The sequence below is a fragment of the Amphibalanus amphitrite genome, unplaced genomic scaffold, assembly GCF_019059575.1.
Source record: "Amphibalanus amphitrite isolate SeventyFive unplaced genomic scaffold, NRLGWU_Aamphi_draft 000687F_arrow, whole genome shotgun sequence".
NCBI classification, from domain to species: Eukaryota; Metazoa; Arthropoda; class Thecostraca; order Balanomorpha; family Balanidae; genus Amphibalanus; species Amphibalanus amphitrite.
The window spans coordinates 212,823-227,303 of record NW_024882181.1 but is presented as its reverse complement, the minus strand read 5'-3'; the positions used below and the strand labels follow the sequence as shown (position 1 = coordinate 227,303).

At 51.1% G+C, this 14,481-nt stretch overlaps 1 protein-coding gene across 1 annotated transcript; it reads right to left on the bottom strand.

The window, feature by feature from the left end:
• Positions 1-4,019: 4,019 nt before the first annotated feature.
• Positions 4,020-11,527, bottom strand: LOC122364618. Its single transcript, XM_043335194.1, has 4 exons — positions 10,804-11,527; positions 7,417-10,566; positions 6,987-7,180; positions 4,020-4,712 (listed from the first exon to the last, which is right to left on the bottom strand). Exons 1-4 carry the CDS (start codon positions 11,525-11,527, stop codon positions 4,020-4,022), a joined length of 4,761 nt encoding a protein of 1,586 aa, XP_043191129.1.
• Positions 11,528-14,481: the final 2,954 nt, after the last annotated feature.

The following is a 14,481-nucleotide window of genomic DNA, read 5'->3' as shown; positions in this document are numbered from 1 at the left end:
TCCACTCAAATTTTATAACCCTGACCGGTCAGGGGGCGAATGGAGGTCATTTCCTGGGCATTACACTCAGCCCTTGCACAAAATATCTCACCTCACAGTGATCATTACAACAATAGCACCGACTTGATAGTGGATTTCAAAGTACTTGCATCAGCTCTTCCTGCTATTGCAGACGATCATCTCCTCAGGGTAATGTTGTTCGGGACATGAACGAAGATCGTTTTCGGAGTTTCATAAGTGCTACTGCAACAGCCTGGCACAAAACAGGACTTGTACGCTCTTCTCTGCACTTTGCCCTTCAGTATATCACAAAAGAATTGTTTAGAATCCATCTTACGCTTCTTTCACAGTCTCCCTTGCCACCGTAGAGCGTAGATAGATTGCTGTTGCTGGTAAGTTAAGGCACGGTAGATAGAAATTACCTCGGTTCTCAACGCCTTAAGTTATTTTCATAAAAAAGAACAAATAAATAATCAATAAGATGACAGAAATGTAAACATTTTAATCGTAAAGTAGTCCAAATATTGGAATGAGCTTTTGCTTTTCAGCATCCTCCGATTCATCATCTTTATCATTTGAAAATTCAAGGTACATAAAATGTTTATCACGCGCTCATGTTAAGTGGGAATATAGTACACGGCAGACACATCAATTTTTGACACTGAACATTTCATCCGTAAATGTTTTAGCATAATTTAAAGTTAAAAACAGCGCGAATGGCAGAGTGAAGCAAACAACATCTTTCACCCATTGATATAACATGTAATCTGTGGTGCGCCAGATGCGCCATTATTTGTCAACCGCAGAAGGTGACATGTGACGTAACAGCATCAAGAGCATCTTTTTCAAGAACTTTTCAAAACAAGTTTTCTATTTTTCTTCCCCCATTTCTCTCAGCTTATTGATTTTATGAGGCAATGGTATGCACCATAAATTCTGTGAAAATAGTTTGATCATTTTCATGCATTCTCTTAAAAAATCGAGTTCCCAACCCCATTATATGCAGTCCGTGAATATTAACAGGTTGTTGTCTGTTGATGCTGATATGAGCGTTCCTTTCAAGGCAGGACAATCCGACAATCACACAATTGCCTCTCGTTTCAACTTCCACCTATCTTAAAGAAACGACGCGCTTTACTATTGTGCCAATTGTACCATACAATACGTACCAATTGTACAATACGCTTGAACTATAATAAAAGTGTGAAATCGCTTATAGAACCCGTGACGGAATCAATTGATGAGAAACGTCTCCCTACACAATAAAGGAAATTTGAACAAGCGAGCCTTTCGTATCGATAACATTCCGGGTTACTATATTTGTTGAAATAATTCCAGTAAACTGCGCCTGGGACGGCCAGTTGTCTCGAAGGATCATGTAACGCTGCCTCATGACAACCTTACGATGCGAGCGAGCTCCCACCTAGCACGTAAGTGTCAACGAATGTGTGTCAGATTTCAGCCAAGCATGCCTGTGTGACCAGCTGAGTCGCAGTTGTGGGCCATGGGAATAACCATCGTCCATCAGTCGCGCAATGGAGGCAGTCTCGCTTCAATGTCCAATGATGCAGGTTACCTATATTGTGCAGCATCCTGCTTAATTGTGTACAGCTGTTTGTAAATGTTATCTCATGTATCTCATGTATCTCGTATGTAATGACTGATGATCCAGGTGTCATTGACTTTGTCTCTTTGACTTGTCCTTTTGAGTTTTTGGATTTTAGTTTTTTTCCTTTGGATTTTTCGTAATTTGACTTTATGTCCTGTTGACTTTTCGTCTTTTGACCTTTGTCCTCTTCACTTTTGTCCTTTTGACTTTTTGTCCCTTTGATTTTTTGTCCTTTTGACTTTTTGGACTTTGACTATATGTCTTTTTGACTTTTTGACCTTTTGACTTTTTATTTTGACTTCATACCCGGTTGACTTGTTGTTTTTTGACTTTTTGTACTTTTGACTTTTTGTCTTTCGACTTTTGTCCTTCTTACTTTTTGGCAATTTGACTTTTTGCCGTTTTTACTTTTTGTCTTTTGACCTTATGTCCATTTGACTTTATGTCTTTTGACTTCTATGCTAGTTGACTTTTTGTTCATTGACTTTTTGGCAATTTAACTTTTTATCTTTTGACGTTTTATCCTTTTTAACTTTTTGCCTTTTGACTTTCCTCTTTTTTGACCTTTTACCTGTTGACTTTAAAGATTTTTGACTTCTTGCTTTTGACGTAATGTCTGTTGACTAATCATCCTTTTACCTTTTATCATTTGACTTTTTGTCCGGAACCCGCCGCCACCAGTCCCAGTATGTCCGTCTCCGCGGCGCTGCGGCACAGGTAGGCTGTGCCGCCGAACAGGCGTGTATTGCGGCACAGCCTACCTACGTCAGACCACTGTGACAGACAGCGCACGAAGCTGTCCTGTCAGGGCGGCTCCTGAATACGCGCGGGAACCTCCCGTCTGGGTTGAACTTGTCTGATCCATTGGTAGACACGGGCACACGATTTGATAGGGTTGTAGCAGGAAAACGGTTGAATAAGTATGGCAGTAGATAAACTTGTCACCCAATACAAGGCTTTGTGTGTTGTTGGTGTGCCGTTTGTTTTGGTATAACGACATGGAACAGTGCCTAACCAACCAATAGTGGTGACACGGATCTATCTTGTCTGTATCTGTCTTCTGACGTCATATTGACGTCATTTCAGGTGACGTCAGCTCGGAGATGCGGCCGATGCACGGCCACGGTAGCCACAAATCGGCCATCTTCTATATAGCGTGCGAGTGACACCGTGTGACGTCATTGGACAGCAGACATCTGTCTCGCTCTCTCGCTGTATGTACCTCTGTGCCCCGTGCCCTACCGCGGAGTGGAGAGTCGGAGATCCACTGTGCTGATATTCGTTGTTGGATTATGTGACGTGCTGTTGATCTGAGGCAGCCTGCTGAGCGGCTAGGCGACCCTTGAAGCCTGCTGAGCGGCTATACGACCCTTGTCCTGTCTGGTCAATGTCAGGTCACTGACTGCTACTGGCTGCTACTGGCTGCTACTGGCTGCTACTGGTTGCTACAGCTAGTGAAGCTGCTACTGGCTGCTAGTTGCTACTGGCTGCTACTGGCTGCTACTGGCTGCTACAGTCAGTGAGGCTGCTACTGGCTGCTACTGGCCACTACTGGCTGCTACTGGCTGCTACTGGCTGCTACTGGCTGCTACTGGCTGCTACTGGCTGCTGCTGGCAGTGTGAAGCTGCTCCTCTCGGTCTGAAGTTGTATGCGCTGCTCAATCGCTTTGTGGCACGGCCATTAGGACACGGATGTGAAACTACTAGTTCTGTGCTGTATTGCTAATTGTTTTGCTGACGAATTTATTTAGGTTATTGTGGATGTGTGGGCAGCAAGTTACCACCGAGTGCAGTATGATCAATATTTATTATCGAAAGAAATGTAAACGATATGTGAGGCCAAACAATAAACACAAAGGGTTGTGACACGGGCTGTTCCGAGCAGTGGGACAGTGCGCACGGACAGGCCTGCAGTTCCTGAACTAGGTTCTGCCTCATCAAACGGAGATTGCGCCACCCGGAATCCAGGCAAAACTACCCACTTTTCATTTCATTTTCTTACACTCCTACATTTGTCATCGAATCTGTATGCATTTTCCCTACGAGCTAGCCTTGTTTTTTGCATGTCTAACTCAGATCCTTCAGGTTATGTGCTTCGTTGAAGGTATTTAACTATGAATGTAGCTTGTAGACCTCAGTACGTGTACAATGTAGTTATTGAATTAGGCTAGCGTAATTTGTAGATATCCCTAGATCTAGATGCAGTACATTATGCAGCTGCGTTAGCCTGAAACTCCGTAGGTATATCAACGAGGACGTTGTGTAGGTCCGCTAGCGTACCTATCTCCGTGAATATCCAATGCAACCAGTCAGCTCCGTTAGCGTATTTCCGCCAATCTCTGCAGCTCGTTTGATCCGTGTCCCAGTTTAGCAGCTCCGTTAGCGCATTCCCGCCAATCTCCGTTACCCACTACGGCTCCCCGGCGTACAGCATACAGACCACCTCGGGCCTCGGCATGGCCCCGACATCCAGCGGTACCGCCCTCATCACGCCGCTCCGCGCGTCAAAGTAGGCGAACCCGTCGTCCGTGGAGCCCGGCTCATCCACACCCCATTTGGAGGACCAGAAGGTGGACTTGGAGCCACCGAGCATCTGGAACCCGCCGTCGGTGTAGCGGATGTTGAACCACACGCGGACGCTGATGTTGGAGACGAAGTAGCCCCACTGTTCCTCGGTCTCGAAGGTGGGCAGGGAGGCGGCGGGGCCGTAGGCGCTGCTGCAGTAGCTGGCGTCCTCCTCCCAGAGCGCCGACGAGGTGCTGACGGCGTCAGTGGTGTAGCAGGCGTTCCCGATCCTGGTCCACGTCAGGGGACACTCCTGGGGGATCCTGCCATCCAGCAGGTCAGAGTTGGTGAAGATCAGGGTGCCGGGGGAGGCGGTGAGGTTGGAGGCGGACGGCACCTCCGCCAGCAGGACGCAGGAGGAGGCGGATGTCTGGAAGGAGACGCAGGGAGTGGTGCGCAGGCAGCGGAGGGCGCAGGTGAGCGGCCGGTCGCCGGGGGAGGTCAGGACGGGGGTCAGTGAGGAGGCCTGGTCAGAGGAGGTCAGCTGGAACGTCACCGCGGCGGAGTGGACGGCGGAGGTCAGCAGAAGCAGCAGCAGCTGTGGCAGCCGGTGCTGGAGCGGCGCCAGCAGCCGTGGCAGCCGGTGCTGGAGCGGCGCCAGCAGCTGTGGGAGCCGGTGCTGGAGCGGCGCCAGCAGCCGTGGCAGCCGGTGCTGGAGCGGCGCCAGCAGCTGTGGGAGCCGGTGCTGGAGTGAAGTGACTGACACTGACGGCTGAGGAGGAGGACACTGCCGGTGGTGGTCCATGGTGTTATCGAGATCAGGTGACCGACCTGAAACACAGATTGGGCACGGCGTCCGCCGTTATTCACTCACGTGGATAAACCCTCGCATGTGTGCGGCGTTTGCCACCTTCTAATGTGTAGGAAGGGGGGGGTCGGTTGGATCCCCCCTTTGCCGTTTGGCCCCTGATCGAGCTAGAGCTTCGCGGAAAAAACGAGCGTGTTGCCCGTGACGAGGAAAAGCCGATGATACCCAATTCCCTCGCCCCGTTGGGGGGGGGGCAATTTGGCCCCCTTTGGTTTTTCCTGAATAACAAGAAAACGGAGGCGCACAGCGCCGCCAAATTTTTAGTTCCTTCCCGGGCATCAATTTGACACATTCACACCAAATTTCAAGTCTTAGGTCACCTTAGGTCAGGAGTTATTGAGGTCGAACTGAGGTCATGTTCGAGCAAAAATGAGCAAAAAACATGCAATCTTGAAACGCTCAGCAAATCTACAGTTACCAAGCAATTTCAAAATTATTTATACGGTCTAGTAGAAAAAAAAGCGGCGCTACAAAACTGCCGTATAAGATTTTCAAACTTTGGGGTTTTTGACCCCTAAAAATAAAAAAAATGATTTTTCTAAAGACAAACTATTTTTTTTTAATTTAGGATTTAGGAAAAAACGGAATATATGTGATAGTCCCTGCCCTTTTCTATATACCTACCAAATTTCATATCGATATCTCGTTTTTTTGGCAAAGTTATAGCGAAAAAACTGTTCAAAAATGATGACGTCAAATATTTGAACTCAATTTGTAGCGATTCTAGACCACGTAGGGCAAAACAAAGACCACCATTGAACTCCCCGTGACGACCTGGAGTCGATGCCAATTTGATGCAAAAATATCAACTTTGAACTTTGACCTAATTTGACCTGACCTTGACCTGACCTTGACCTGACCTTGACCTGACCTTGGCCTGACCTTGACCTGACCTTGACCTGACCTTGACCTGACCTTGACCTGACCTTGACCTGACCTTGACCTGACCTTGACCTGACCTTGACCTGACCTTGACCTGACCTTGACCTGACCTTGAACTGACCTTGACCTGACCTTGACCTGACTGTCGCCACGTGTCCTCTGGTATTTCACACGCCAACGACACTTATTTAGCCGGATGATAGACAAGGACTGTAGGAGAGCGATGGGTAGATCAGGATGGTGAGGAAGACGCCAGCCGCTGCCCGATTCCAGCCTCTCGATGGCGAGACCACTGTAATCGGACAGATCAACTGATACTCCGGCGCCTCGATGGCAAGGTTAGCCGGAGCCGACTGGTCGCACCCCTGTCTGAGCGGAGACCCCGCACCCGAGCCTCGATGGCAAGACCCGGGGAACGAGTTTAAGCTCAGTGACTCGATGGCGAGACACTGTGGCCGCCTCCCTCACACACCCCGGAAGAGGCCGTGTTATGAGTCCCGGATGAAAGGAAATGATCGGCTACTCGCACGCTGAGAAGACTCGCTGCTGTTCACTGTCGCGTCCCCTTTTCCACTGGTCCAGCTCCTCTCCACACCAGTTAAGATATTTTCACTTGCTGTATTGTGCACCACCACCACACCACAGCCAGAGCACCACTTCCACCCACACAGCGAGCACTTCCCCGCCGAGCATCCAGAGCGAACTACCCTCAATAACCGCGCGCTGACCCGAGGTCACCTCGCATGCGCCCCGAGGGCAGGAGCCCAAGCAGCCAATCACCGGGCTGCTTGCTATGGGGCCAGCTCAGTGCCGGCATAGCCCCAGGCGCCACGTGGTCGGCCGGCCGCCACATGGCCCGCTCGGTGGTCCGGGCGGCCCGGCCTGCAGCCGCCGGTGCTAACATCCCCCCGCACCGTGTTGCACTGCAGGGCAACACTCACGAAAGGTAACCGGCGTGCTGCCGTACACATCGCGTCGCTAACACATATAAACCATTTCACATTCCAACAAATACAATGCTATTTCTTGAAACACCAGCAAGTATAACATGAAACAGAAAATAAAAACACTTCCACTTCGTTAAGCAAAGATTAATGATGGGGATCAGTGGTATATCCCCACCGACGCACCAAGGCGACTGGCGACGTCGTCGCTGCTAGACGAATCGCTGCCGCCCAAGCAGAAACCGCCACATCCGAGGAAGCTACCGCCCGAGCTGGTGTAGCCGAGGAGGTAGCCGCCACCCGTGCTGAGGCGGCCGAGGAGGCCACCGCCGCGTGCGCCGAGGCCGCTGCAGCGCTCGCGGAGGCTAATGCCTCCCACGTTGGAGATGGAGAGACTCAGGAGAGCCTCCAGAGGACCCTAGGTCCTCCAGTGCTTGATAGCGTTGTGTCAGGATCGTGTAATTCCCGCTGGTTTATCTCACGGTTGCGGAGATGCCTATGTTTTGTCTCTCCCAGCCCCTCGATGGCGAGGCCACTGGGAGCAGACGGAAAGGTCGATGGTTCGACCTCTCGTTGGCGAGATGACCTGTGCGTCACTTGACTCCGACGCCAGCACGCGTTGCAGGTCAGCCCGTAAATCTCTGCAAGTCTGTTGGCCACGAAGGTCTTGAACCGTCGAGTTTCATTATCAGGGCACTGCTGGATGACCTTGCTGTCCGTCCAGCAGAAGATGTCATCCTGCGGCTGAGTGATCTCACCGAGGACGGTAGCCACCAGACGCGCTCCAAGAACGGCTGCTTGCAGCTCCAGACGGACAATTGATAGTCGCTTCAGTGGTGCGACTCGGCATTTGCCGATCAGGAAGCGACAGTGGTGTAATCCATCGCTCGAAGTTGTCCTCCAGTATGCCACAGCGCCGAACGCACTCTCTGACGCATCGCAGAACACATGACGTTGGCGTCGCAGTGTCCCTGGGCCGCTGGGGTTCACGCAGCGTTGCATCACGACTTCGTTCAGCTTCTCTGCTTCACTCAGCCACTCCAACCATTGGCTCAGCTCAGGTTCGGGTAGTGGCTCGTCCCACTCCAGATGTTTCCACCAGAGTCGCTGCATCAGCATCTTTGCTCTCACGGTAACAGGAGCAGCGATCCCCAGAGGGTCAAAAATTGTTGACACTTTGCTGAGCACACCACGCTTGGTTGCACTCACTTCTTTGGCTTGGAGACGAAACCCCAATGTGTCCTCGCCTTCCTCCCATGCGATGCCCAGCGTCTTTTCAGCGGTGTGCGAGCTCCTGAGACATAGGCTCGCAGAGGCGCTGGCTCTCTCACTCTCTGGAACGCCTTTCAGCACAGCGGAGGAACTGCTTCTCCACTTCGTAAGGTGAAAGCCTCCTCTCTCCAGTGCCTCCTTCACGTCAGCGTACAGCTGTTTGGCGGCGTCTTCCGTCATGCAAGAGAACAGGCAATCGTCCATGTAGAACGACTTTGCCAGTTGCTCGGGACTTCTGCTGAGAACCTTGTCTGTCTCCGCTCCATGGTCCAGAAAAGCTTTTCTCAGCACGTAGTTGGCCGTTGCCGGTGATGACTTCGCGCCAAAGATGACCACCTCCATCTGATAGACGTCAGGCTTGCGGTGTCGCTCCATATCTCGCCATAGAAAGCTCGATGCAGGCTGGTCTTCTGTCCGGATCCTCACCTGATGATACATCTGCTTGATGTCCGCGGTCACAGCGATCAGACCTTCCCTGAAGCGCATGATCACCCCAGGAAGGCTTTGTAGTAGATCTGGACCTGTGATGAGCTTCGAGTTCAGTGATACACCTTGGTATGTTGCCGCAGCGTCGAAGACGATTCTCAGCTTCCCTGGCTTGTTCGGATTCACTACTGCGTGGTGTGGCAGATACCAACGCTTCTCCTTCGGTTCGTCCGCTTCTTCAGCTGAGAGCTTCCTTGCGTGACCATCCTTCACATATCCGTCGATGATGGCTTGGTACCTTGTAGCCAGTTCTGGCTGCTTGTCGAGTTTTCTCTCGATGGACTGAAGACGTCGGTACGCTTGGTTCCAGTTGTCCGGCAACATCGGTTCGTCTTCACCCCACAGAAGTCCAGCTTCATATCTGTCCCCCACCTTCCTGGTCTGCTGATCCAAGATTCGCATAGCTCTGAGATCTTCTTGAGATCGTGCATCAGAGCTGTTAATCATGGTGCCGAAGGCCTCGGTCGTCCACCAGTCTTGGACCAACTCTTGCAGACCCTCCAGAGCGTCTTCGGGAGCACGTTGACGCACGAACATGACTTGCCGCATTGTGCTTGGAATCAGGGTGGATATCGATCCCGTCAGGGTCCAGCCAAAGTCTGTCCGGATAGCGACGGGCATTCCGGGGCCTCCCACCCTGACCTCTCGCTGCAGCACAGCTTCCAGAATGTTGGCACCAAGTAGAAGCTCGACGTGTGCGCCGTTGTACTGCTGTAGGTCCAGGTCCTGCAAGTGCTTCCAGCTGCGAAGCTGCTTGCTACTCATGCTGGGTGGGGCCACGTTCAACCTTGGCACAGACCACACCTCGGGCACGACGATTCGATTTCTGCTGGTCGCTGTGCTCAGAGGACTGACCGTCAGCTGAACTCGAAGAGACGACTGTCTGGTACCGCTTCCTTCGATGTTCTGTAGCTGCAGATTCTCTCGGACTCCAGGGACCCCAACCTCTTCCAAGACATCTTCACAGCAGAGCGATGTCTGCGCTCCCGGGTCCAGCAGTGCTACTACGTCTCTCTCCCCGTTTGGGCCGTGAATCCGCACCGGCACCAACTGCAGCAGTGTGTCTGTCGTCTCTGTGAGAGCCGTGCCGACGATGCGACTTCCTTCTCGTGCCACTGTTTTTGGTTCTGTTTGGCTTTCTTCATTACAAGCGGCGCTTCTGTCCACATGTATGAGTCGGTGATGAGATGCATTACATCCATTCAAGTTGCATCGTCTTGCAGAGCGGCAATCCCTCATGAAGTGACCCTTGTTCAGGCAGCCCCAACACAGCCGTTCTTTGCTCACTACGACCAGCCTCTCCTCCACCGTCTTCGACTTGAACTCCGTGCAATCCTGAAGCTTGTGCTGTTCCTTGCACAGGACACAGAACCAGCGACGTCGGTTGTTTTCCGTCTGGGAAGACGTGGCCGACGTAGTCAGAGTTGTTCGTCGCGCCGAGGTCTCCCGTGCACTCGCGGATGGCCTTTTTCTTTCTGGATCGCGGTCGTGGTTGGCCGAGTTTCTCAAGATGGCAGTCTCTGTCTCCAGCCACTTGCTGAAGATCTCCAGATCGGGCTGCTTGGGGTGCATCTGATGCACTTCTCGTCCCCACTGGTAGGACAACTCCGCAGGAAGCTTCAATACTACTCGACGCAGGTTCTCGATGGCTCTCAGATCATTGTAGTGGTTCAGAGCGCGCAGCGTCAGCACAGTGTTGCTGACAGCAGAACTGAACCTCTCCACTGAGGCGATGTTGTTGATTGAAGGAGCTGGTGTCGTGAACATGGAGCTGAGATATGCTTGGCTGATGTCACCTTCTCGACCAAAACGCTCGTGCAGCCTTGCCAACGCCTGGTGATACATCTTGCCATCGAACAAGAATCCCTCGATGGCTTGATGGGCAACTCCATCTACTGCTTGTTGTAGATGCGCCATCCGCTCCGTGTCAGAGAGAGATGCCTGATCGTGAACCAGTGCTCTGAAGAGACTGATCCAGCGCGGCCACTCACTTGGTTCGCCTGTGAACCGCGGTAAATTAAGACGTGGAACACTGTTGGTAAAAGCTGACATCCCAGGAGGTGGATGCCCGTGCTTCTCCTGCCCTTTGCTGTTTGATGTCCAGTTGTCTGGGTTCAGAGATGAACCATCCACCTCCACTTCCGGAGCAGCTTTAGGTCCTTGTGGTCTTGGACCAGGCACATAGTCGGGTACGCTCGAGCGATGCGGTGGTTCGGCAGCTTGATCTACCCCCGCACCTTCAGCAGATGCCTTTCTTCCTTTGACAGCTGCTTCGTCGAAATCATGCCGACGATCCCAGTTCAATTCGTCTTCCGCAGCCTGATACATGTGCACCTTCCGAGCAGCTCTGTCGCGGGCCTCTTCAGCTATTCTGAGCTGTAGCACCCTGTCGCGTTCATCTAATTCCTGTCTCTCTTTCATGTTCCGACGACTCTCTTCCACTTGAGCTTGGAGGTCCCGCAGCTTGCGATCAGCGTCCTCCAGTTCCACAGCAGCCTCTCTGGATCGAACTGAAACTGCGGTGCCTGCTGACGTGTGTGACTTGGCACGACTTCGAGTGTGACGGGAAGTGGCAGCTGATGACTTGGCTTCATCCAACTCTTGAAGGTACAGCTGGATCTTCCCCCGAATAGCCGACTCTTCTTCTTCAAGATTATCAGCGTATCCCTGAGCTTCCTCCAGTTCTGCGTCATTGAGTTTGGTTTCATACTCCTGATGAACTTTTCTCAAATCAGAAAAAGCTTCTTTCAGCCTTCCGTTTACCTCCTGGATGCAATCGCGGTTCCGCTGTCTTGCTATCTCTGCCTCTAACACCTTTGACACCCTCGTCACGACAGCCCTCTTGATACCACGCAGTCGTCGCAGACCAGCAAGCTCTTGATCTCTAACATCCTTAAAAGCTCCATCTGCAGTGGGATCGGGCCGTTTGACATCCTTTGCCTCTTCTTTTTCTATCCCCATCTTCTCCTGTTCAGCTCACTGGTCGCAATCCGGCCCGGAGGACCAGAAATGTCGCCACGTGTCCTCTGGTATTTCACACGCCAACGACACTTATTTAGCCGGATGATAGACAAGGACTGTAGGAGAGCGATGGGTAGATCAGGATGGTGAGGAAGACGCCAGCCGCTGCCCGATTCCAGCCTCTCGATGGCGAGACCACTGTAATCGGACAGATCAACTGATACTCCGGCGCCTCGATGGCAAGGTTAGCCGGAGCCGACTGGTCGCACCCCTGTCTGAGCGGAGACCCCGCACCCGAGCCTCGATGGCAAGACCCGGGGAACGAGTTTAAGCTCAGTGACTCGATGGCGAGACACTGTGGCCGCCTCCCTCACACACCCCGGAAGAGGCCGTGTTATGAGTCCCGGATGAAAGGAAATGATCGGCTACTCGCACGCTGAGAAGACTCGCTGCTGTTCACTGTCGCGTCCCCTTTTCCACTGGTCCAGCTCCTCTCCACACCAGTTAAGATATTTTCACTTGCTGTATTGTGCACCACCACCACACCACAGCCAGAGCACCACTTCCACCCACACAGCGAGCACTTCCCCGCCGAGCATCCAGAGCGAACTACCCTCAATAACCGCGCGCTGACCCGAGGTCACCTCGCATGCGCCCCGAGGGCAGGAGCCCAAGCAGCCAATCACCGGGCTGCTTGCTATGGGGCCAGCTCAGTGCCGGCATAGCCCCAGGCGCCACGTGGTCGGCCGGCCGCCGCATGGCCCGCTCGGTGGTCCGGGCGGCCCGGCCTGCAGCCGCCGGTGCTAACACTGACCTTGACCAAAACGTGACCTAAGCTGGCCCCACAGGCTGTCGGACCCACATAATCGCATTTGTCATGTAAAATGGACCATAAAACATGTATTACACGACACTTTCATATTGTGACCCCCCAGTGACCTGACCTTTGTGACCTGACCTGGTATCAGTGACCCCAAATAGCAAAATATGTGTTTGAAGAACATTTCCCCATCCATGATTTTCAATGAAATGCATTTTACTCGATTTTACAGCGCATTTCTTGAAATGCCTGTAAACGGTGAAAATTCAACCTTTGACCTGACCTGTGACGTCGTCGGTTTGATCTAGGTCAATAAAATTTGGTCACAAGGTAGTTCCCTGAAAGGGCTGTCCAACATTGTTTGCCGCTTGTCGCTAGGTTCTTGTCGCGTGGTTCTCGAGATCTTAGGGGGGAAATTGCCCCCCCCCCCCAACAGGGCGCGTTGCTCGGCAGAGCCCAACGGGGCGCGGGTTAATGTCCTAGGCCATTGATTGACGTTCCAGGTCAGGTCAATGACCCAAAGTCGGGAAAATCGGGACCTGTTAGAAAGTTGGTAAAGTGTGGCTGCTATGGGGGTTTTCGGGGTGCTGATCACGAATATCGTGTTAGTTTTGATCATAGATGATGTGTTCATGCATCATCCCAGGTCGGGTCAGGTCAGGTCAGGTCAACCAGGAGACGTCGTGACGGGTATTTGTAGTACATGTCAACCGCCTCTGACAGCTTCGTAACATGTTACGAAGGCACCAAAACTGCTTCGTAAATATTCAAATGGTTGCTAAATTCGAATTCAGCTCCAAAAATTAGCCTAGAAGCATGTACAGCTCGAAAAAGTGAACCGAGGTCACCAAAGGTGACCTCGGTTCACTTTTTAAGGTAAGGTCACCAAAGGTGACCTTACCTGACCTTCAGGTGACCTTGACATCCACCCAAATGCATGGGAGCAACATCAAATCTCATGTTTGAGCGTTTGAAACCACGAGAAGCTTGCAAACGCGTGGCTAATGCGAACCGACATACGCCGAATCGCGATTCCGGCCAAACATGGCCTCGAGAATTAGGTCACAGGTCAAAGGTCACTTGGGTTAGGGTCATTAACTTTTCAGAATAGGTGTCAAATTGATCAACTCGAATGTACTGAAAGTTTCGTCGCGATCAGTCGCTTTTTACGCGAGGTATTTGCGAAAAACCATGGGGGGTCATCCGACCCCACCCCCTCCCTACACATGCGAGGGCTCATTGTGTGAAAGCTGCAGTTATTTGCTTTCATTGCGAAGTGCTTAGTAAAAATGTTTGACTTTTTGTTTCAGGCAAGGTGTGTTTTTTTACATTAGCCAAGTAGGTTTGGGTAGTGTGGGGTAATTTGAACATATTTTTACGTCTTCTCCGTTGTACCAAATTCCAGCTCAACCCTGGATGAAGAAAAACTGTTTCAGTAGCGCATGAGTCACTTGCTTTCACCATGCAAACCTCATTTTTGGACGAGCCGAGCATACCTTGACTAGCATAGCATCACTTCTCCACCAAGTCATGGTGTGTTCAAATTGCCCCACCGTGGGGTAATTTGAACATACTGCCTTTACCTGCCATAAAAACGATAGTCTCGCCAGCACCGATGTTGTTTGAACCATAAACGAATAGGCAGAGCAATTCTAAACATACCTTCATTTGAAAAATCAACACAACAACAAAAATAACAGTTGCAAAGTATCAATATCTGCACGCTGCACACAGGTTAGTTGACAGAATTCGCCTCTCTTCGATTAATAGAACGTCTATCATCTCCGTTCGATAAAAACTACCAAACCTTACTTCATCTGTTATAGTGGTGCCAATCGGAACCTGGCCGACCTGGACATTCGGAGTTCCGATTCTTTATAATGTCCAATTCGGAATTGATTGCACAAAGGTATAGTAGTCTGGAAAACATTGGACAATGGCCTGCCACACTTAAGCATTTTTATCAAGTAATCGTGCGTATCATTGATTGGCGAATGGAAAGCTTGTAATGCTCTCAATATAATGAACATTTTTCGGCTGGTAAAATTACATGATAAGCAATATAAATGACGGTTTTGAGTGTTCATAGCTGCATAATTTTTGGACATATTTGGACAAATAGTTGACTTTAACA

Bases quoted from the DNA above. Each gene is read 5' to 3' on its own strand.
- LOC122364618 (XM_043335194.1), bottom strand. From the start codon at position 11,527: ATGGGGATAGAAAAAGAAGAGGCAAAGGATGTCAAACGGCCCGATCCC. The intron at 7,181-7,416 runs GTCGGAGTCAAG...CCAACGTGGGAG, and splicing joins GACCTGCAACGCGTGCTGGC to GCATTAGCCTCCGCGAGCGC. The intron at 4,713-6,986 runs GTGGGGATATAC...CGGCTGCCACAG, and splicing joins CCAGTCGCCTTGGTGCGTCG to CTGCTGCTGCTTCTGCTGAC.